At 46.4% G+C, this 24,026-nt stretch overlaps 1 protein-coding gene across 7 annotated transcripts in view; it reads right to left on the bottom strand.

Moving 5' to 3' along the window:
* The window catches only part of DOCK11 (dedicator of cytokinesis 11), an 81,135-nt gene that overhangs the window by 25,172 nt on the left and 31,937 nt on the right, over positions 1–24,026 (bottom strand). For 3 of the 7 annotated variants that reach the window (XM_032701996.1, XM_032701989.1, XM_032701992.1), the window contains exons 12-39: positions 23,123–23,332; positions 22,630–22,752; positions 21,576–21,658; positions 20,351–20,473; positions 20,093–20,169; positions 19,407–19,591; positions 19,260–19,325; positions 19,010–19,102; positions 18,488–18,611; positions 17,719–17,840; positions 17,290–17,376; positions 16,049–16,138; positions 14,459–14,577; positions 12,668–12,737; positions 12,465–12,590; positions 11,835–11,906; positions 11,312–11,458; positions 10,768–10,851; positions 10,231–10,342; positions 8,078–8,116; positions 6,514–6,692; positions 4,442–4,558; positions 3,673–3,748; positions 3,250–3,353; positions 1,130–1,241; positions 939–1,005; positions 431–478; positions 163–228 (exon numbers count right to left, since the gene is read on the bottom strand). In XM_032701996.1, the coding sequence (XP_032557887.1) occupies positions 163–228; positions 431–478; positions 939–1,005; positions 1,130–1,241; positions 3,250–3,353; positions 3,673–3,748; positions 4,442–4,558; positions 6,514–6,692; positions 8,078–8,116; positions 10,231–10,342; positions 10,768–10,851; positions 11,312–11,458; positions 11,835–11,906; positions 12,465–12,590; positions 12,668–12,737; positions 14,459–14,577; positions 16,049–16,138; positions 17,290–17,376; positions 17,719–17,840; positions 18,488–18,611; positions 19,010–19,102; positions 19,260–19,325; positions 19,407–19,591; positions 20,093–20,169; positions 20,351–20,473; positions 21,576–21,658; positions 22,630–22,752; positions 23,123–23,332 (2,921 nt within the window). The remainder of the gene's footprint in view (positions 1–162; positions 229–430; positions 479–938; positions 1,006–1,129; positions 1,242–3,249; positions 3,354–3,672; positions 3,749–4,441; positions 4,559–6,513; positions 6,693–8,077; positions 8,117–10,230; positions 10,343–10,767; positions 10,852–11,311; positions 11,459–11,834; positions 11,907–12,464; positions 12,591–12,667; positions 12,738–14,458; positions 14,578–16,048; positions 16,139–17,289; positions 17,377–17,718; positions 17,841–18,487; positions 18,612–19,009; positions 19,103–19,259; positions 19,326–19,406; positions 19,592–20,092; positions 20,170–20,350; positions 20,474–21,575; positions 21,659–22,629; positions 22,753–23,122; positions 23,333–24,026) is intronic. The other 4 variants (XM_032701991.1, XM_032701994.1, XM_032701993.1 and 1 more) reach the window with 4 other exon arrangements.

The raw sequence follows: 24,026 nt of genomic DNA, 5'->3' as shown, positions 1-24,026 counted from the left end.
GAGACCTCCTCCCTCCAACACACTGATCTGGTTTATCCTGGACAATCCCAGTGGGACTGACCAGGCTAGGATGATCTCGCCTGCTCCAGACGGCCCTAGAGCTACTGCAAGAGCAGTGCTGCTGCTCGGGAAGCAGGGAGGGAGCTGTGACTCGTGTCTCACCTGCAGCCAGCTGGGGGGGACACTGCCAACCTGCGCTCGCCTGGGCCTGGGGATCGCATGCAGGAGCTGGAGGGGAGGGAAGGGGCAGGGTGCTGAGATGCAGGGCCCCTGCTCACAGCACAGTGCTGAGCAGAGCCCCAGCCCCACGGGCTTCCTGCCAGCTGGGGTTTGCCCAGCGTGGGTGTGCATGTGCCCTTCCTGCCTCAGTTGTGGCAGGGAGCACCGAGACAGCTCCCACACCCTGGCACCTGATGGAGGAAGGCAGTACCTGGCAATATTCCTCTTGCCCACGTATCTGAAGTGAAATAAACACACCCTAGGAAGAAAGCGAAATATGTATCTGTTAGAGATCCTGCAGATCAGGAACGATCCAGAACATTGTCCTGGCCTGCAGACACACTCCTCTGTGCACGAGGGTTTGGGTCTGTATTTACAAGTCACTTGACCTCACACCCATGGCTTCCAAACCCTGTGGCACAGCCCTATCTTCTCACCCATCTGTTCCACCAAACCCACTGCAATGTGGAGGCTGTGCTGTGAGCCCTGCTCATTCACACATGGTGGGACATAGCCCAGTGCCATAACAGGGCACTGCCACTTCACTGTGCTCCCTCGATATACACTTGTTTCTCCTCAGAGAGAGGAAGAGCATTTCATTACAACTGGACAGGCACCCCTAGTGTTGCACAGGGCAGTGAGTGCACTGTGGTCTCCTCCTTAGCCAGTACCAACCACATGAAGGTGCAGTGTTTGAATAGCCACCTCATGATACTCACTCCAGAAGCACAAGGACATTGATCAGCTCCTGGGGGGAGAATTTGTTCCAATAAGTTAAAAGAGTATCTGAAAGAAAAAGAAAAGCAGTGCACTGAGATTTAAAAATCTCAAAGAGGGACCTTATAGACCAAAACTGCCAGTGATGGTCCCTTGTGCTTCTGGCTGCCCCCAGTGAGCAGGAGTCACCAACCTTCAGAGATCATCTTCACAATGTAGAGGTAGCACATCAGAAGCGTCCGGATCTCAAACTGGTCCAGCCGGCTGCAGTGTGACACACTGCTCCTCATGGAACTTCTGCGGGCCTGTTGGGACACAGATGTGACATGGAGGACCACGGCCTTGGGTCCCTGGGCTGTGCCCAAGCAGAGTGTGGGGCCAGACGCTGGGCAGCGTGGGCACAGCGAACCCGACACACACCAGATGTGCTGCCATCCCCCCTGCCCCCCAACTTGAGCCCCCCACAGCACCATGTTTTGGAGACAGCTCATCCTTTGGGGTTGCTGCCCATCCCACCTGGAAATCCCGGACACACGACTGAACGCTTCTCTGCCCAGAAAAACAAATGTCTGGGCAGGGAATCAGGTCTTATCTGGCAAAACACACAACAGTCTGATTTCACTACCCCTGCTCTCTGCAGCATCTAAACTCCCAGACGTTTTTAAAGACAGTTCTTGTAACAAAAGAGTTCTTTGGCTATCACAGTTTAAAGCAAGAATCTAACTTTTTGTTAAAGGCATACACTTCAAAACAAAAAGTCAGTTATTAAAAAAAGGAGGAAATATCAGCTTAAGACTTTTTTTTCTCCCCCCTGATTTTTGGAAGTATTCTGATTTTCTCCTACTTAGGCAAAATACTACTCCTATTTAGGCAAAATAAATGAAATCCTGTTGGTGAATCAATTTATGTGGGAAAGTCTTGGGCACTGTGTGGTGGGAAACATGACTTTTAAGGTTATACCAATTTTATTTTGCATTCTCTGTGCTTGCCCTACCCATATCCTCCAACAAATGGATACAATTAAGCCCTAAGCAGGACACTTATCCTAAAACTGTGCGTCACATGTTTGGAGAGTGATCCACAGATCTCATTTGCTGTTTATTCTGGGAAAAGCTGTGGATGTGAGTCATAATAAAGCAGAAATAAACAATCATTTTAGAGTTGGAGATGCGTGCTATAGCCAGAGCTTTGCTATTGACCGTGCCAAACTACGAAGTCAGCACGCAATCCACTCCAGGGCAACAGGCACAGAGCAACCTGTCTGCCTCTGTAGAGCAGCACTGAAGCTGTGCCCCTCCACGTGACATTGCTTTTATGTGGTTTTGTGGATATTGCATTCCCTAACAGAAAGCCATTTTTCAACAACTCTGAAAAGTGTACCTTCAAGGGCACAAGGAGGATGTCTGGCCGTGGGGGAAGAGCTGAGCTGCAAGTGATATTGCTTTCTGCAACACTCAGCACCACCAGCAACACTGAAGCACATGCTCAGGGCTTTGCTGAACAGTTTCATAGTCAAGCATTTGGCTATACTTGGTCTTGCAGCTCTGTGATTTATGAAGGAGAGCTTGCAAGGCCCCACCTCTGCTAAGCATGTCAGGACACAGCCAGGAGCCCAGATAATCTTTGCCTTGCAAGGGCCAAACTTTTTGAAGATGGATCAATGATTCACGCCAACCCAGGCATTTGGAAAGTGCCTTGAGGAAAACCAGGGGCTGGATTGCACAAATACCTGATTTCCATGTGTGCAATCTGCCAAGAAGAAAGTACACCCTGTCCAAATAGTGGGGTCAGAGCTTTTTGTGGAGTGACTGCAGTCACCTTCTGCAAGTTTGGGCCTGTGGTTATTGGTCTGTGCTGGTTTTTCATCAAACAGCTCATCTTAAGTCAGTGGTCACTGGCAATCTCACATCACAGTGCTTCGTTTCCCAGACATGCATGGAAACCAGTTCCCGGCACCAGACACTGGACTCTGGCCAGGCTCAGACCCATCCACACACAGGGAGAATGTCTGAGTATGGATAAATGCACCATGGGAGCAGAGATTTTCCACACAGATTTTGCCTTTCATCTTTAACAAGTAATTTGTCAACAGTTCTATTTTTGGCTCAGGGATGTTCGAAGAGGGAGAGCATACCAGACCAGTGACTCTGACCTCCTCTGGTAAACATCAATCTGTTTGTTTCCAAACAGAGAGATCTCTAAACTGGCTTTGGAGACCATTAACACAGGGAACTCCTTTTCCCTCCCCCTTATTTAACACATCCCGCAGACTGCTGTAGTGAGCGCTGTTATTTCCAGCTCCTGATACATTACAGTTTCACTCTGCTCCGGGGAACTGGTTGCCCCCTCCGAGTTCAGGGATCCTTTTGAGTCCTCTCGCTTTATTGCATGGCCATTTGGAAGGGCTGCTCCGCAGGCTGAAAAAAAAAACCCAGACCCCACAATTAAGCCCTTTGCCCCAGCACTCGTCAGTGCAGCACAGACAGAGAGTGGAGGACACAATTCAGACAGCACTGATGGGGCTTGGCAAAGCCCCAGGTCAAAAGCTGCAAAAGGACAAATCTGGAAAGGACAGTTGGGGTGACACCACATCCATGGAAATGCAGGCAGACTCTGTGAGGTCTTTCAGGAGATGACTGTTTCGGGTTTGGGGTAACGGGGTTTGGGTTTTTCAGGCTGATAACAGTTGTGTTAAAAATAAATGGGAGTGCTAAAATTTAGAAAAATTAAATTTACCTGGATCTTTGTCTGCAATGAGGCTGGATCTATTTGAGGGGGATGCAAAACTGCATATGAATTCATCCCTGGATGCCTGTAAAGCAATATATGGTTTTTGTGACGAATAGAAGGTTACACCTATTCTCTTACAGAAGAGAATAATGCAATACAAAAAGGCAAATTAGAGCAGTTTTTAAAAACAACACAGTAGAAAACAAAAATCTATATCCTTACTTCCATAACAAAGAAACAAAAACTTCAGGAGTAGAAAGAATAGCAGAAGATATTAAAGTCACAGCAGCATTTTCTCCTTTGTTTTTCATCTTTTGAGTTGAAATTTTGAATTGTTTTTCTCAAATGTCTTATTTGTTTTTCTTTTGCCTCAAACAAGGAGGGAAGTCTAGTCTGCAAGGCTAAGGCCACCTGGGAACCACACACAACTCTGAGGCAACTCCCCATAACAGTTGCTGGAGTCCAAGGCTGAGTCCTGTGTCAACTTGTTGCACTTGGAGGGATTTACGGCATCTCAGGGCACTACACATACTGTACAGAAACATGTTAAACATGGTAAAAAAGGGAGAGTCCTTGTACCCAGTTCTGCAGACAGAACTAAGTCACACAAAAGCCAAATTAAAAGAAACAAGCACCTTACGGGCCTGTGGGGAGTGGAAAAACACACTTATTTCTAAAGCTAAGCCTGGCACTAGGCAGTGAAGTTGCACAGGGGGTGTGTGGGGAGAGCAGGACAGACAGAGAGGGCAAAGAGGCATCACTGGGCTTTACTCACGGGACTGGAGGCGGATGCACAGGAATAAAGTGCCTCACGACTGGCCACGCGCTGGAGGTTCTCCAGGAGCACCCCAAAGAGTGGCAGGTACAGCTGGGCAATTTTTGCCTGCTGGTTCTGAAAACAGGGAGAAAAACACAGGTAAAAGCCCAGGTTTCCAATGGACTCAGAAAGGGAAACTCTTGAGCCAAAGCACATGTACATATATATGGGTATTTACACACTGTATATGGTGTCTTGAGGACATGTGTTGGTTTGGTTTCTCATCTCCAATTCTAGAGCTGCCAGGGAGGTTTTATCCTTCTAGCAACAAGCTTGGGGCACTCGGGGATTTTGAAGGTTAAATAACATTTCCAGTCATACAGGATGTGTGACAAACTAAATCCCGGATTTCCTAACTCTTTAACTGCTACTTGACTTACATGGCTTGATTTTTAAGTACAACACCTAGGAGTAATGGAACAGAAACATTTGCCCCATGCCTGGTGCTGGCTATTGCTTCCAGTAGGGAATTCTCCACAGTAAATGCTTCTAGTGACAACAGTTTGTAGGAACAGATTAATTTGGATTAAGTGATACATGTCAAAAATGGTCTGGTTGACATTTTCTAAATGGAGGGTTCTTTTACATCCAATTATTTTTTGTTAAACATTTATTATTCTGGATTTGACAGAAAAGTTACAAAGAAAAAAAAAAGGAAAGAAATTTAAGGTTTGCAAATTGAATGGAACATTTTGAATGATAAAAGAATCCAGTTTTTTCTTGTGATTCGGTATAACAAAAGATAAAAGAAATCTTGAAAACACTCATGAGATGAGAAAACCCCTTGGCCATTGATAGAGATGGAGTCTCCTTGGCTGGAGCGAGACTGTGCCAATAGACCCTGCCACACTCAGCCTGTGATGTAATTTTTTGCTTTGGTGTCTCTGGACACCAGCTGAGCATCCTGCCCTGGCTCCAGACAGTTTCCTGGTCACATAGCCTGGAGCACAATACATGTACAAATACCCCATGAGACAACTGTGAGACAGGTGGAGTTTCTGGGAAGTCAGGGAGAGTGCTGCACACTGAGAGGGCAAACAGCTCCTGAGTTAGTGTGAGGGGTTCCAGGCACCCAGAAGTGCAGGAACAGTCTGCCTCTGACCCAGCCTTGGCAGGGAGGTGGCAAATCTCTCCTGAGATATCAAGTCTTGCCAGCTGCCATGGGCTGCAGTTTTGTTTCCAGGCTGTGTAACCACCACGGATCCTCACTGCGGAGAAAACCAAGCCCACCTCCCACTCATCCCTTCAAACAGGCAGAGAAGGGAGGGAAGAGGAGCTGGCTCTGGGCCCATTCGGGCCACTCCTCCCACCCTTCATGCCAGGAAGTTATCCATGTCCCCAGTAAAACTCAGTAATGCAGCACCCTAGGAGCAATTTGAGGACCTAAACACTAAACAGGGGCATGTTATCAGGCTAGAGCATGGACAGGTAGTGTCTGCACAGGTAGATGGGCACTTTTGAGGGCCTTTGTGTCAGCAGGGAGCAGCACCAAGATAAAACAAGCCCATCTCCAGGCTCTTTGAGCATTACCACACTCTGAGCCTCTGCCTGAAGAACACTGACAGCTACCCAGCGGAAATCCAGCGTCTCATGAGAACTGAGATCCTCTCCTCTGAGTCACTAATTAGGAAAACATGCAGCTGACTACTAACAGAGATCAGTTCTGTTTCCTGATTATAGCATATTAACGCAGGATATGAATTTAAGCCCAAGACCAGAACATCATTGATGTTGCCTAATTTTGTTGAACAACCTCTTCGCTAATGACACTTTCAAGTTCCTTAATGGCTTAGGGCTTTATTACCTAAATACTCAGGATGAATAAGGGGGCTGCAGTTATCTGACTGCATTATTTTTGTTTCTAGATGGTTTCTCAGAGCTATTACTGTTCTACCATAACTATCAGTCATTTACAACAATTTCCTAAAAAGTAATGAGTGCGCCATGCAATATCTAAAAGTCTGATGTGTGCGGTTTTTTTCACAAAGTTCAACAACATTATGTTAAAAAGACAACAAAACAGGCCTGACCTTGTGCTGGTATCTGTTGTCAAAGGCATGCTTGATCAAGAGATTTTTTAAGACTGAGATGGCTGTATATCTGATATCATAGTTGTCCTGCAAGGCAACAGAGGCTTCTCTGAGAAGCATCCCCACCAGGAAATGGTGCCTGCAATACTCGTCAGTTAAACTGTACTCGAGATTTACATCTGAAAGAAACAGCAAGGACACGGTTAAGGGAAATGTTTTGAGAAAAAGGTCACTTAAACTACTATAGTCCTCCAGAAGGGTTCATCACTCTTTCCTACAGTGCACTGATCTTTCAATAATGCCTGAACTGAATATACAGTTTTCTCCACCACTGAGCTAAGTCATAGCAAATAATTTGGCATCTTCCAGTTCAGGATGTTTATTAATTGCAGCCCTCTCTGTTTCAGCAGCACCTGAAGGAAGGATTTCTGCAGTGTGATGCTTTGCAAAGCTTACCTCTCCAGTGAGTAATTTGTAAAAGCAGAGATGGATGAAATGGGGAAAGACAGGACAACTTAGTGCCTGGGGGCTGCTTTGCTCCCGACTGGTGGTTATGCTGTAAATCCCCAAACTACCCACGCTGCAGGAGTGCCAACCTCCACCAAGGGAATGGGCAGTGGAGATGGTGGGTTTAGGACATCCAGCCCTGGAGTGCTGCTCTGTAGCTCATTCCACGTCCACCATGAAATCTGCATTCCTTCTCTCCATGTTAGAGAGCAGAGCAAAGGCAAATACTCCCGCTGGGACAGGGATGCAAACGAGGAGCAGGTGCCAAGTGCTCAGTACTGCATCCTCGATCAGTCTGCACAGCTGGACAGCTGCATGGGCTGGGGAGCTGGGGTAGAGCTCCAGGCAGCTGCTTGTCTGGAGAGATTCTGTGAGATTCCCTCAGCTTCCCACCAGCAGATATTAAACACAGCTCCTTACAAGATGTGCTGACTCCCAGGAGAAAGGCAGCTCAATATCTGATTACCTTGGTTAACTTAACTTGTACCCTGCATCTCACATAGAGTCAGGCTATATTCTGTAATCAAAGGAGTGGGTGCTACAAGGATAAGGCATCACTTCCATGGATGTGCCTGGACAGTGCAGCAGAGAACCAACAGTCAGAGATTTCAGTGCAGGGTGCGTGTGCACTTGGGCTGCTATGAATGACCTCGTCCTGACACCATTATCTCTGTCAGACAACCCATACACCGAATTAGAGCTGTGCTCAGCTCAGACCCTTTTTTTGGAAACACGTGTGAAAGTTTTTCTGTGGTAAGGCAGGGTGCATACACATAGCCTTGAAAATTCCAGCCAAAGGGTTACAACAGCTCCGTGGCTGCAAAAAATATTTTTGGGTTCATTGATTCATAAGTAGCATTTACTCAATTGTGAAACTGTGATTCAGAGGAAAGAGAAAGCAATCTGGAACATTATCTAGCTTTCATTGTTAGTCATGTTAGCAAATGCTTAATTGTCACACAATATGGTTATTTCATTAGTTGAATGCAAGCTAATTGATTCGAAGGTGTATATTTAATTTGACATTAGAGGATTTGGTCATTCCAGTTGGACCTACCTACTGAAGTGAACCGTTCCACAGCAAATGAAAAAAAATCTAATTCATGTGTAAAAAGAAAAGGGACAAATAAAAAGACGGTAAAAATAAACGGGAACAAGTAATGCTCTAAATCTTGGAGAAACAGGACTGTATGTCATGTTTAAATATTATTTGTAAGGCTATTGCTTAACTCCCAGTTTCTGTCAATCCCTTGGGTTTTTTCCTATTGCAGGATTGCAAAACCAATTGCAAGTTGCTGGCTGTGAGGCCAAGCTTGGGGCTTGCTTTGGCTGATGCCCCCAGGTACAGCAGAAGGGACACACACCACCAATGCAGAATTAGCTGAGATGTTTCAGAGAAACTGCTCCAACATGCAACTCTCCAACTCAGTGGGATGTGGTTGCTGGAATGTGCTCTGCCATCATGCCTGTCTGCAGCCTGAAGCCATCATGCCTGAAGCTGCAGAAACCCTCTTTATCCACCTCCCTGGGGGCTATTCCTTCTTTTCCCGGAAACAGAGCAGTAAGGGTTTGGGCATGACCCCTCTCTTCATCCAAACAGGTTGATAAAGAGGTGAGGCATGCCAGCAGGGTATCTCCTTGGTGATGTGCACTTTGTACCTCTCCATCTCTGAGCCCACAGTCCCCTGTAACCACAGGTCTGTCCATAAAACCAGACAAGCCTGCAATGGAGATGCATCACTATATCCTTCTACCATGGCAGGCAGAGCTCAGGCACCACTGCAAAGGCACTTCAGCTACCTGTGGGAGGGCTGCTGTACTGGCAAGAGCTGTGTGTAAATCTCAGCTGGTAGATCTCAGTCACAATAAACACAGGAGGAAAGACAAGCTGCCCTTACAGCTTCTCAGTTTAACCATCTCAAATGCAAAGGTGAATGTTAACCAAGAAAGAGCATCCCTATGTTATCATGCCACTAAAAAGCATCAGGGAGGCACTATGGATGTGTTTTTCTCAGCCATTTCCAGCTAAACTTTTTGTTAAATGATGCCAGGCAAGTAGTCAAATTGGTGTAAGACATTAGCAGCTGGTTCAGAAAGCTCTGAGAGGTCACACACACACACACACACACACATGCACACACACACACACACATATATATATATATAAATCAAAATAAGGGATACTTCACAGTTACTGTTGCTTCTGCCATCTGCATGTGTGTGGAACCACTTTAGGACTTGTACAGCTACACCCTGAGGCACAACCAAACATCCCCTTTCCTCCATCAGAATAAATCATACAATCATAAAACCACTGGGCTGTCACATGGGGGAATCCCAAACCTCACTCTCCTCTCCTGTACTTATATTGGCCAAGCTATTAGCATCCAAACCTGGCAATGTTTACTGTATTTATCTAGCACAGATGAGAAAGTGGGACCCAGGGAGAATGAGGGTATCTCCACAGCACTCTTGGGAGGCCACTGATGTCCACACTGCCATCGGTGGCACAGCTCCAGCCACCCACTCTTGCTCAGTTTCTCAGCTCAGCCCCTTCTAAACCCCATCTGAGCTGCTGAGCAGTTTCAGGACCAAAAGGGACACAGTGTGACAGCAAAAGCAGTGTGGATATGTGGTGGTGCACAGCACTTATGCCCTTGGAATGTACTAAGGACTGGCATGGGCTCAAGCTCTCTGCTGGCTGCCTTCAGCCCAGGTTTGAGTACAAGCTCAAACACGCTGTGCCCTGCTGTGCTCTTGTTCAAACTGAAAGGAGAAGGTAACCTAGGTCACCTTCTGGTGGCCACAAGGGGAGCTGGCATTGCAGCAGTGAGTTCAGTCTGTTCTATATTTCCATTCCCTACAGCACCCATTGATGAGACACCCACTTCTCAGGGGATGCTGACACTCATGAGAACAAAGGATTACACTTACACAACTTCTGTATTTACTGAAACACGGGCAGTTTCTTTCGGAAATTGTTAGTCCCACGCAAACTTAAATATAGGAAACACTGAAAAGAATGACTGCATACCATTGTGGAGCAAAATTATGTAAACCTGAAAGAAAAGCATCTTGTCCTGAGGTTAATGTAAATCAGGCTAACGAGGACATACATTTCCTTGACACCAAACCAAAGTCCATGTAGTCAGAAGCCATCAAGACTACTAAATTATAGCTCTTTAGCCAGTCTCTTGAAAAAGGACATACCTTGAACCCTTTGCAGCTTGGGTTTGGAAAAGGTCATTGGCAAGTTCAGAGGAATGTAGTGCTCGTGATTGCAAATGGTTTGAAGAAATTCAAACTTGTATTCAACCAGCAGCTGGGATAAAAAAAAGACAAACACAAACTATGTTTTCAGTTTGACCCATGTGCTTCCAGTTCAATGTGCTTGTTGCACAAGAATTGGGGAATCTAAAGAGCATGTGGTAAAACTCACTAATAAATGGCAAATTTCTGTGTTGTTCCCACCAAGTGTCAGCGCATGCAGCTGTCACTTGGGACTTCTTTTCCTTTTTCATCCAGACTATTAACCAATCTCTCCTTTACTTCTAACTCTTTACATTACTTGGAAACTTAACTGGATACAGGCTCTTGGCCCAGACAAAGAGGTCTCTGCCTCCAAAAGACTCTGCGGGAACAGAGTCTAAAAGGCCTCCAAGAGTTGTATAAAATAATTACTACAGAGCTTTGACTAATGTAGATAAGTACAACTGCAAACCACCTTTCAAGAAACCTACTGCTTACCTTAGGGTCTTTTGGGCTGAATCCAGAAACGTAATCATTTATCAAGTTAAAAACAAATCCTCTGTCCATAAAGGTCAGACAACGCTGGAGAAAAAATAGCAAGATGTGAGCAATGATTAAAAATTAAAGTAATCATGCTAAATCTTCTCCGTACTACTGTCTGCCAGCAGCCCGATTTGATCCTCCAGCTGCTGCTGACTTTCCAAAACATACTTGATCCTGTTTCTCTGAAACTATTTGGATGATCTCACATAAGTCTCCCGTGGACAATAGAAATATTTAAAATGAGATTATACATATTTCAGGTTCCAAACAGCTGCTAGGCATGACTGAAAACCTGAGGTAACATGTAGAGTTAGTGCTCCTCGGAAAGAGAAAGTTACTTTCCTAGGAAAGCTTGTCTCCTCCAGAGTTTTGACAACTGAAAAAAACCCCGAAGACGAGATAAAGTAAAAGCATATTTGTTTGCTTGCTCCTTATTTCTCTTTATCTGTCTTTTTGTTTTTCTGATAAAAACCTTGGGAGAAGGTAAGAAGCTGCTGACCTTCAGGAAGTTAGCCAAGCTAAAGTTGACATTCCTGGACTCCTCGGGGATCTCGTTATAGCGAATGGTCACGTGAGGAATGATGGCAAGCAGCAGGGAGTGCAGGGCGTGCTGGTAGGACTCGGGGAACCGCTGGCCTCTGGGCAGCTGAAACCAAAAGCACACCCAAACTCAGTGCTGCAAGCCAGCCCGAGTCCAGACACAAGTTCTTTAGCATTTGTTTTAGCTGTTTGCTAACAAAACACTGGCCAAAGACAGCACTGGCTGCAACTGCAGTAGGTAGTAACAGAAAAGGAGGGTGCACAAGCCGTAAGGAGGTCTGGAATTTTTAAATTACAATTGAGAGTGAAAAGGGGAAAAAGGGAAAAGTAAAGCAAAAGGAAAAAGGTTAGATGTTCAGCTTGGCATGGTTGGTTTTTTTTTTTAAATAAAGAGTTACAAAGCTTTTCAGAAAAACTTTTGGAGGAGAGTCAGATAGCTTGTGACAGTTCTGTAATGCAGCATTGACCAAATTTATTTTTACCTTGATTTTGTTCTCTTCCAGTAAGTACATTGCCATGGACTTTGCCAGTGCTTCAAAGAAAAACCACGAGTACTAGAATGAACAAAGAATACTATTACTTTTCTCAGCAGGATTGACATTTCCTGACTGTGTGGAGAAGCACCTATTTGTGAGGGAGAGCTCACACTCTCAAATGGCATTTTTTTAGCACAGTTGTGCTTGGCATGGGTGCCTTTGCTACCCAGAGATGTCCTGCCAGTCTTAGGGTGGGAATAGATCCATCCCCTCTGCATCCCAGTGCATCCTGCCAAGAGCCAGCAGAGCTTGGGGTGTAAGCCCTGCAAAGGCCCAGAAGTAGAAACTCAGTCTGCCTCCTGTGAGTCACCCTCATGTATGGTTTGAGGAAAATAGGTAAAACTGACAAGGTGAACAGCCCTTTACTGTGTCCTGTCATGACCCTAAACACAGCCAGGTTCTCTGCAAGAATTCATCTCTGTTGTAAGGGGAGAACCTCAAGGATGTGGATGTGAGGAGCTGCCCCAGTAGCTTTGTCCCGGCAGTGGGTTTAGATGAGTGTAAGTGTTGGGCTTTATACCAGACACCCTTTTCCTCCCCTCCATCCTTGATAGCCAAGTACAACCAATACTTCACCTTGAGTAGCTTATTGATGGCTAGAAAATCTGCTGATTGCTTCAAGATCGTGGCCATGGAAAGGACCAGGATTTCATGGGTCATCTTCGCCTGTTTGACACTTGGCTTCTCAGCTCGAAAGACATACTGAGGCAAGAACAACAGTGTCAGTGGTGTGTCTGCTCCCAGCAGGGAGTTTGGAGAAGCAGTGTGTCGTGACTGACCTTTATGAAGGAGCGCAAGTAGTGGTCTAGACCTTCTTCATGGCACTTGGACACGATGTGCAGAAGAACCCTGAGGAGAAACGTGGTTTGTGTTCAGCACGCAACGCGAGGGCAAGTTCCTTCAGCTCACAGAAGTAGAAACTGTGTGTGTCCTATCCTGCTCAACCTCAAAACCTGCTGGCACAGCCTGATTTGCAGAGAGCCAGCACCTGCAGGCTAGCACCCCTCACAGCTCCTGTGGCTGCACCATCCTTGCACGAAGCACTCAGACACGAGGTGGCCAAAGCCTCTTCTTCACTTTTGTGCTGGGTCAGGTATCACCCAGACCAGCTCACTTCAACACTCAAGACTCCTTGCACGATGAGATGAGATAAAACAGTCTCATCGTTTTTATAATCTGATACCTTCCTGCATCCCCTGAATTTATTAATTCTGGAAGCCTCCTTTTTTGTTGAACTTGCATCATATGCTTCTTGTTACATGCACTGGACTATTTTGGGTTGTCACCTTGTAGTTCAGGAGGGTCAAGCAGACCCTGGAGAATATGCAAGCCCTCTGGAAGCACTCCCAGGAGTGAAGGCAGCAAGAGCCCAGTTTCCCCAGCCAGCACTGAGGATTTACATTTCAGTCCCAGCCAGAGGGAACAATAAACTGTTGCATGTTTTCACAAACCCCACAGGCCAAACCACAAGGAGCAGTTTACAAGCCATTTATCAGATAAACTGGGTTTTAAATTCCACTATGAAAGTCTGATGAAAAAACAGTTGCCATTAAGCAGAAAGCTACTGACAAACTGGAGAGTATCAGGCCAAGCTTTGAAGAAATCTCTGGAAATTAAGGTGGGAGTTGGTCACCTGATCCCCCCTCCTTGCCCCCTGGTGATTTAAACAGAGTGGAATTACAGTATTCCACACAGGAGAAGTCCTCACAACCTGAAACATATGGCACAAAGCTGTGACTGCAATAGGCACTGCATCCCGTGGGGAGCAGGGCTCAAGTCCCACATCCCTGGGGGAGCAGGGCTCAGCCTCCAACCTCCAGTTTCATGCTAGCAGGGTGCTTCTGGTACATGGATGCACGGTATGTACTAGAACAAGAGGAGGATCTCCATGGAGTGGCATCCAGCATCCCCTTTTGCCCTGGCAGCACTTCACTGAGGAATAACCTCAGGAGGAAGACGGATGTTTCAGTGCATCCCTCAGTTTCAGGGAGTTGTGGTCAGTGCTAAGCAGGGAAGGTGCTTTTGCCCCTTGAGCTGCCTTCGGTCCCTTGCCTGCCTGCAGCTGGGGGCTCCATGGGCCCAGGTTGGTGCTGCCAGAACAGCGCTGGGGTATCCGAGCAGGCACAGTTGGAGCAGTTGCTCCTGCTGCTGCAGCACAACACACCCAGCTCTGGGCAACTTGTAGCAATCCTGACAGAGGGGACTGGTGTGCTGGGATGAGACCCAGGTATTGCTCCCCACATCTGCTGCCTGCAGCTGGGATGTGCCTGGATACTTTGGTGCCTATAGACACCCCAATAACTCAGCTTCCAGAGCCATCTCTGCCAGCAAACCCTTTTGAAAAGCAAACCAGGAGTATCTTTAAAGTACCGCATTTTTCCCCATGCATCTCCCAAGATCAGGGCCCCACGAAGCCCTACAACACCCAGATGTGCCAGGGGAAGAGAGCAGCAGGGGACAGTCAGTGCTGTCACTTAGCACCCTGTACTGGGAAACCAGACCCTGCTTTGCACTGTCATTTGTGGCTTTGCATTTGTAACCAAAGACTGGATGTTTTGCCCAACACTCACATGGTGCAGTTGACAGCTACTTCATCCTCCTGGGTCACGTTTGTGAGGACTCTAAATAGTTGCATAAGAATTACAGGTAGAAACTGAATCATTACTTGGATCTCCATGGCGTGCAAACACTAAAACAAATGTTCAAAACACAGACACTTTTAGTTCAACATTTTGCAGATGTTAAACATTTACAGTCCACAGACATTCTGTGGCAATAGGACAGGCATTAGCAAATGCTTCGGGGTGTGGGCTTCAGCCCACTGGAGGATGGGGGAACTTGGACCCATAGCAGCACTCGCTGCCTCCTTCCAGCTGACAGATTCCAGCTGCACGCCTTTGAGGAGCAGCATGAATCACTCATGGTAGGTATTAGTCCTTGTCTCTGATGTGCCCTGATAGCTATGACTTAATTAGAGGTCACATGCTATGATTTGACTGAAAACCCCCAAAATTTAAGGCTGAAGTTTAGCTCCCAAGTCTTGTCATTACTTTGCGCCAGTTTTTTGAAATGCCATTTTCACAAGTGCCTTTGGAGCATGAAAACCTGCTGCCTAATGAATTGCACTAAGACTTTTCACCAGAAACCATAGCTTACTACCAGAAATGGGATTTAAGGGACTTGGTGAAGATCAAGATAACCTGGTGCATATGCTCTCTACCCGTCTCATAAAACTCTTGTGTCTGAACCTCATGATACGAATCTAGGAAAGACAGTGCATTTAATTTTCAGTTTTCAAACCTGCAAATCTAACGAAGTGTTTTTAAATCTCCATCCAGTTATTGAAATAACTGAAATTATTGAGGTGTTGGTGATTAAGAATCCCTCACTTGTGGTTAGTACACACATGTCTCCCTGTCTCTAGGCTGCAGCGAGGGCGCTGGGGCTTGGCAGGGCTGGGACCTGATGAAATGCTCACAACAAATTTAGTGTGATTTTAGTGCTTGGCTTCAAAACCTGCCACTATTTCTATTTCTTAAAATATTTGTATGTTATCTGACACACATTCAGTAACTTTGTGGTGATACATCCCCACCACTGAAAGTGGAGCTGTTGCTACAGCAGCACTCTCAAAACCAGGCAGTGATGGAAGGAAATAAGGATAGTGAATAGCCAATATATAATATTCCTGGCAGAAGCCTTTGGTGGACCTGCTCCAAGGTCCTTACTCATGCTGCAGAAATTGCCAAAAAGCTGGGTCTAGGTCACAGGTCACCTCTGGTTAAATTTAACTGGCTGGTAACCCCACATATCTTTTTCAGCCTTAAAAAAAAATCCTGTTTTGAATGGGTTTCCAGAAAACAAGGAATTGTGCTACAGTTTAAAGGTTGGAATCAGTCCTAGGGCAGCAGGGGAGGAATGTGAGGCCACCAGGAGGAAGGTTTTGCCATGAGCATGGCAGAGTCATGCTTGTTTTATCTGCTGTGGAAGGGAGGGGAACAGCACACAGACAATTGTGTCAGTGAGTGAGGGTAAAGATACTGCACAATGCACAGGGCCCCAGTGCTGCAGTGAGGGCCTGTTCCTACAGGGCAGGGGTGTGGGTATTTGCTGATGGTCTGTAAAAACACAAACAAAGCCCACCAACAGGCACTGTTCACCTTTAGGCATTTAACGAGTTCTCCTGGGACCTCCTTAGCTCCCGCCTGAACCAGCTGGCAGTACTGGAAGAATTTGTGCAAGTGTATGTCCTGGAAGAGACAAACGAGTTCAATTCAGCAGCCTCAACATTTGTCAACTACTACTCTGCAGCTTACATTCAAATATCTGCTGTTTTACCTAGAGCAGTGGGCCATGTCCCCACCAGTGGCTCTCTTGATCCCTAGCTGCCATCTCCTAGGACTGCAGTACTGCTCCTTGTCTTTTCCAACATACCCATCCACTGCCCATCCCCGGGCTCCCGACCATACTCAAGATTAAGCACAAAATTTCCAGCAGTGTTAAAATTCTCCTGTGTTGCATTACCCGGAGTCCCAATCCCCATCCAACACTGGCCTGGAAAAACAGAAGCCTTCCCCTCACAACCGCGACTCTTAGAGACTGCCTGACCTTCTGCATCACTGACATCCTACCGTCCACACAAGGCAGGCTCTCCTTCCCATTATTCTCCCTCCTCTTCCAAGGATAAATTTAATTACTGGGTTATTTAACCCTGAAAAGCATCTGGGAATGTAATGTGGTGGGAAGTGGAACTACTGTGCTGCTTTCAGTGTTGTACGGAATCAGTAAGGCACTAAACCGGATTCAGATGCTGAAAGTGAATTTCTGTGAATGTACAGGCAGCTGATGACATTCAGCACAGGACAAGTCCTGCCAAGGGCATTTTCCCATGAGCAGTGCTGACAGAATGTGCCCCAGAGCATGTGCTGGGGATCTTTGCTGCACATCATGTGAAGCTTGAGGAAGTCCACCACTACCATAAGGTGGCAGAATGCACAAGCACTTGATAAAACAGCCTGAACTAGTTTCAAAGGAAAATCAGGACTCTTGTTTTCTTGTGTCTACCTCTCATATCCACCAGTTCTTCTCTCTTTTGTCTCATCGAAGCAGCTCATTTGCTCAGGTGTTTCCTTTGTCCTGCCAGTTACAGTTGCAATCAACTAAGAAAACATCAGCTTCTCCCCTGGGCTCATTCACTCACACAATCATTTTATCACATCCAGACAAGGAGCAGATCCCTGCAAGTAATCTCAGCTCTGCTGCTACAGAAGTATCTCAGTGCTGCTCTGCAAACCAGGTACCTCTTTCTCACAACAGCTACAGTTTAGCAGCAGTAGAGACACAGCAATTGCTTCCTCTGCATTTGCGTTGCAAGTCTTCAAGAGTGAGGTGCTTGACTTACCTGGGTGTAAATTGTTGAGTCCAAATGGATTCTGATTTTAAACAGTGGCTTTGCTCCATCCACCCACTTTGCATCCACACTGGGCTGCTGTGAACAGACAACATTCAAGTGCTTGGTTTCAGACTGGTGAGAAGGTGGCTCTGTGCAGACACACAGAGCCCACGTGCTCACTTTCCTGCACTTGCCACCTGCAACAGCCTAGTCCAGCCTGCCACCGAAATATTCTCTACAACCTGTATAACCAGGGAAAGTGGAGTTAAAGGTGTCCTGTTTCCCATCCCTAAGAACTTCAAGCTTTGGGGTTGCCCTGCAGTACAGACCTTTCCAGCTGAGCAGAGCACCAACAGGAGCCTAGAACTTACAGTGGCACCAAAAACTCAACTTTCCTCTTCCTTTCACATTTAGGCCCATTTTAAATTGCTTTCCTACCTTTCGTGACTCTGTGTCTCCAAGACCCAGGTAGCCGGGTGGAAGGTTGGATGAAACCGGCAACTGCCGCTCCAGGGTGACGATCCGCCCATCCTTCAGCAACGGGACCCAGGAGTATCCCACTGTGGAGGCAACCAGTGGGGCAGAGTTAGCAGACCCACAGTGACACATGTTCAGCTCAAACAGAGCTCTCTCTCACCCTGGGAAGTCTGAACTTGCAGTTGTGCAAGCGGCTTCAGCGAGGCTGGGATCAACCACGTCACTGTTGTTAAAGCACCTTTTACCCGGTGACTTGGTGAATGAAATTCAGACACAGCACAACCAAGACCAGGAGTGGGTTTGAGGGGCAGAAACAGTGCGTGAGCCATGGCTGTGCACCATGATGAGGGTCCTCTGAGGACTGGATGAATGGAGAGGCATCCCGACCAGTGGGACTTGGGTGTGCACATGTCTAGTGTGGGCAGGATCAGCCCCTGAGGCCCTGACCGAGCGTCAGGCTTTTGTTGGTGTCTTGCCTGAGAACAGCCCATTTGTGCAAGTCAGGAACATGCAGAAAGAGCTGTCAGATTGCAGCAAAAATCTGAGCTTTAGTATACACCAAAAACATTGAGTTTATTCCAGTTTAGACCTACAATTTTGCATTAGGTTGCTTTTAGAAAAGAAAATTCAGATAGGCTAGTATTTTAATCAAATACTTTTTCATAACCCTACATTGATTTTATCTTGGCCTTTTCCACTCCAACAAAAATAATTTAAGCATTGAACATACCTTGAGTTTCAACGGTGTCCTGTTTTTTCGATGTTGCCTTTGTATTAATTTCACAGCTGACATGATAGAAGGTGAAAAGCAAATGATGCTTTTGATGGAGGTGAATTGGAAGCTCAATTTTAATCTAAAATGATATCATGATAGATCAGGCTGTATTTTTGTGGAGTAATATTTTAGTTCTATTTTATTTCACAAACGCTATGTTGTATGCAGTTACACAAGACACATTCTTACCCATTTTAAGTAACTCCTGGCTAACATTTTCATCACATTTGCAACATTACTTATTAATGGGGGTGTGTGATTGGAGGCACAAAGCGTGACAGTACAGACAGCAGAAAACAAACTGACATTAAAAACTGATAAAGGCTCTGGCTTTGCTGAGCCCTTCTGCTGAGGCAAAGGGCTGGTGATTACCTTTACCCATATTTCACCCAGCCCTACAAAGAGAGGTATCCCTGAAAAGCCCCTTGGCATTGTAGCATCCAGGAAAATCTGCTATTTCCCACATTTTGTTTTTACCTCATCATAGAACTCTGGACTCTGGTTGTGATGCAGCACAGCAGCATATGCGTTTGTGGTCAGGAGAGGGCCTCCAGGTTTGCCATATATACACTGGAAACACAAATGAAGAGCTGAATTCAGGGTTGTTACCATCCTAAATTAGCCAGTCAAATTAAAACAGCAATGGAAACTTGGTGTTTTCCTATTGCCTGCTCAGACTGGTTGGCACAGCAGTGAGCAAATGGCAGCCCCATTAACAGGTACCCACCTTTAGCGGCCTGGCATCAGCTTCATCTGAATCCCTGAACTCAACACAGACAGCAATATTCCTTGCCTGAAATGGGGGAGAACAGGAGGATGAGCCATTTGCTACAGGCCAGCAGCATCACCCCAGCCCTCGCTCCAGGCCACTCACCTTCGCAAACACCTTCTGGTTCTCATACTTCAAATGCAAGGGGTAGACATAGAGGTGGTTTTTGTAGACAGTGAAGGGGTAACAGTATTTTGCAACTTCTGGGACAAGCTCCTCTACTTCCACCGCAACGTCCTCACAGTTCTTCTCAAAAGGCTTTATAGGAATGTAAGAAGCTGTGACACAATCTGGAAGAAAACAAGAACAGAAAAAATTAAGTCCACTGGAAAAGCCTTTTGGACAGGAGATTAGCCTACAAGAGCTGCCAGAAGTCCATGGAGTGACACTGAACACATCACAAGTCCTTTCTTTGCCTCAGTTCCTTTAAATGCAAAGTAAAGAATCACACTGACCACATTTGTGAAGCCCTCCAGTGTCATGGATCAAAAACGTCATATGAGATTGATGTAATAACACCAGCAAAAGCAGGCAGGTGGCTTCCTTTAGATTTAGGATGTGATGGCCAAACTGCAAAGCAGATGAACCCCTCAGGTAAACCTCTGCACTTGGCTCACATCCCTCCAGAGAATCCATCAGAAAGACTTATAAGGCAGTGGTTGTGCTGAATTACTCTTTTCTCATTGCACCCCCAAGATACTCTTGTTAATGAAACAGAAAAATTCCACATAGAAGCATCAACTCCTGAGGCTCGAGCCACCAGCATTTATTTTAAGATCCAAGATCCTTACTTGTGAAGTCTAGCGGGACGTCTTTGATGATGATATTTAACTGGGCTGGAATCACTTGCAGTTTTGTCTTCTCTGGTCTGCATTACAGAGAAAGGAACAAGAGTGTGAACCTTGAAAGCTCAGGTGCTGAACACATCAGCAGCACTTCTTGCTGCCTTCTGAGTGTTTTAGAAATTGTCATCTCGTGCTTACACTTAACTGTTTCAAAATGTATGTTAAAATGCCTGCCCAGCCCCTACACCAGTCTCTCACACTTACTTCTTATACTCTGCTAAAAGCTTCAGCATATCTTCATTTGAGAGTTTGCTGCTGTCTTGCTTGTAGAGGGGTGAGAATTTTCCTTCAGCATCAAGAGTGCCCTGGGAGTCTTTGAAAACTGGTCTGCAGAAAAAGAAAAAAAAAAAAGGAGGTAAGTTTCCTAAATGTTGATAAATACACAGACACTGAGGTCTTTGACATGTCTGAAAGGCAGTTTATAGGGTGAGAGGTTCACTGCCCTGCACACCACCAGACCTGACTGCTCTCCCATCCTCACATGTTGCTTAGACCCCACACATTCCAGAGATGCAGAGCAACACAGTTCCTTGCACCAAGCCACTCAGCTCCTTGCTGTCCAAAGGCAGCTCTTTACCCAGCAGGAATAAATCTGAAGCCAAAGTCAATGCCCATACAGAGCCTACCATTAAGCTGAGGTACCACTTGAAAGAGGGCTGAGTGCTGGCTCCCAGGATTCAGATGTATCCCAGAAATACAATCTCGAAGGTGAGCAGCCAGTGTCACAGGAAAATCCAGCTCAAGAGTACACACTGCAAGCAATATACCATCGAATTCCATCCCACTGTGACAGTTTTCTGTGTTCCCATGTCATTACCATCCCTTTTGTCAGCACCAAAATGCAATTTAGCACTAGGAGGCAGTGGATGATCTTGCCTTCAGGCCTTCCTCTCATTGAGATTTGAGAGTTAGCAGTGACATCCTTTATCAGTCCCAGTAAAGAACAGCAAGGGAATGCGATTCCTACCTCTAGCCATTCTCAAGAACATTAATTAAAACAGAGTTTAAGATGGAAAACAAGCCCCAGCTGACTGCCACCTCTAGGCTGGGAGATCCTCTACTCTCATCCTGTCCCTGGCAATGGATGGTGGCAGGAGGGAGTTTCTGCACTGATTCCCGTGGTAGCATGGTACGGTGTAATTTGTTCCCAGGAATGTTCTTCCCTGACAGCAGTAGCTACAGGTCATTAGGAAGGTTACTGCCTTCCCAGCACTGTTTACTTTTTAATATTTTGTTTCTAATTCTAGAAAGAGCATTTCAGGCCAATCCCAATTCTGTTTTTGGGAGTCAGAGCCAAACTCTGCCCCCGGCTGCAGCTTCACTGACTTCAGTCACTTGGCCCTTTGCCCACTCGGCCGACTCGTGCCTTGGATAACTCACAGCAGCAGCAGCTCCTGCCATGGGCAAAGCCCAGTCTGAGCAGACTCACCTGGCAGCCCAACCGAAGGGCATCCGGTACTGCCCCAGACGGCTGCACACCTGCTTGGCCACCTTATGGACTTTCTGGGCAGTCTGCAAAACACGAGGCGGGTTAGTGTGTGCCAGGACTTCCCTGCTGCCCTGGGAAAGGAGTGAAGAGTGCTGCACTCTCCAGGAAAAAGCATCTCTCCATGGGGCACAGCTCCTCAGGCACACAGCACGACAGTTGCTGCAGCAGCCGACAGACAGCCCTGTTTGCCACTTCACTCCATCCACAGTTATTACTTTGAAAAGCAATAGCAAACATTAAGGGCACAGTCATATTAAACGTATTATATTAGTTTATTTTCCAAAATTAACTGCAAGTGGCTCATCCCATACAGACTTAGAAAGTGTGCCAAGGGAATGCCATCATCACTGGGTGTTCTATAATTGACTGTTCAGGAACTAATTTTGAGTGGCTGCAACAAGGCAGCATGAGCTCCACTTGACATGCAGAAACTGATACTGGCTGCAGCAGGGTCTCTCCCTTGCATATTAGGAAAAATTTCTTCACTGAAAGCATTATCAAGCACTATAACAGGCTGCCCAGAGAAGTGGTGGAGTCACCATCCCTGGAGGTATTTAAAAGACATGTCGAAGTGGTGTTTAGGGACATGGTTTAGTGTTGGGCTGGGCAGTGCTGGTTTAATGGTTGGACTCAATGATCTTTTCCAACCTCAAGGATTCTATGTAGACACTTCATTCTGGGGATGAAGTGTGCCGCTTTTTGCTGCCAGTCCAGGCTTTGCCTTGGCGAAGTGCAATGGGGAAAGGTCCCCATGCCTCAAGTGCTTGGTTCTTTTAAAAAATCCTCTGCCCCTTTCCAAGGGAAGGAATCGAATCTCCCAGGACAGCCCAGCTGAACTGAAGCCAGCCTGGGAACAGTGCAAACAGAACAAACAAAGGTTGTATTTGCCAGAAAGAAAAATAGAAGCAGGAGCAACCCGTGTTTCAGACCACACTACTCCCTGCAGCAGAAGAGAGCACCACTAAGGAGATACTCTCATGGCCCCACCCAATACCTTTCCAGGGTCCGAATTCTTCATGTAGGGCTCCACACAGTGTGCAATGCTGCCCTGCAGCACCTTCTCCACACGGGCCACCAGGAAGATCTCTGCATGTGGGTCAGTCACGGAGAAAACCCCCTGCAACAGACAGGCAGCAGCTGTCAGACAGCAGGACACCTGACATGCACTGCAGGGTTTGCCCCCAGTCATCAAACTGTCCCTTCCCACAACCCACACTCACCCTGCCCTGGTTGCTGCTGTGGATAGGCCAAAGGGGCTATCATGACCAGGCTTGAGCATGGTCAAGTGTTGAAAAACTCTACCTGGTGCTCTGCCTGCCACTGCCAGCGAGCCCGAAGCGGCAAATTCAACCCTGACCAAAATCCCACAGCTCAAGAGAAAAGCTGACTTGTGGTTCCCCACGCAGTGGGTAACACCACATTGCCAGGTTGCTGAACAGCCACAGCCTCAACAGGGGCACAGAACGAGGAGGAGGTCAGATATTCACCCGTTTTATGTAGCGCAGGCAGGACTCGGGGACCCCGTGCACGAGGCTCTCGCCTGGCGAGCGTCCCTTGGCTCCCTCCGCTCCGGACACGGAGCTCTCCAGCAGCATCTCACGGACAGACGGGGGGTTCAGGTCCACGTGGAAGTCAGCTGAAATCTTGCAATTATTTTTCAGGTCGAATAACGCCAAGCTTAGGAAAAAGGGCTCAACCTGGAAATTTGATGGAATGCACGTGTCAAAAAAAAAAAAAAAATGCACGGCACAGGCTCAAGGGTTTCAGCATTGCCTTCCCTGCTAAGGAAACTGGGAACCTTCTGCGTGTGTTTGTGCCTTTAGCTTTGTACGCCAGCATTCTACAGAATTCTTACAGATAATCCATGGTTTTTGCTTTATAAATATACAAATCCCTTTTTTCCCTGCACCTTCTTGCATTTTGTTCTGGTCAATTAGAAAAAAGCTACTTTAAAGCCATTCTTTTTATTAAAGAATTAAATCCATATTTTTTTACATAAGTGGCAAACTACAAAGTCAGAAAGAAAAGATGAACTCAGTTCATCAGAGCTGTTTATCCTTTGCAATGAGAAACAGATCAGCTTAAGAGTGTTTATGATCACATGCTGAAGACCACTACTGATTTTCCAAAGTCCATCAGCTCTGGATGGCCCAACTGCGACACTCAAAACATTCCTCAGATGCTCTCCCAGAAGGAAAGTTAGTTCTCCCAGCCAGGGCAGCTCAAATACAAGGCTAACACTGCTGAGGAACTGCATGTGCAAAATCTGCCAACCTCTTTTGTAGCTACTGACCTTGACAACACAAGGCAAGTGGCAATAATTCATGTATTTTTAATTCAAAGATTGCAGTAGGCGTGCATCCATGTAAAGATAAAAACTAAGGCCTGAAG

This window comes from Chiroxiphia lanceolata, chromosome 14, assembly GCF_009829145.1.
Source record: "Chiroxiphia lanceolata isolate bChiLan1 chromosome 14, bChiLan1.pri, whole genome shotgun sequence".
NCBI lineage: Eukaryota > Metazoa > Chordata > Aves > Passeriformes > Pipridae > Chiroxiphia > Chiroxiphia lanceolata.
The sequence above is the reverse complement of the archived record's forward strand: the minus strand, read 5'-3'. Positions and strand labels throughout refer to the sequence as shown.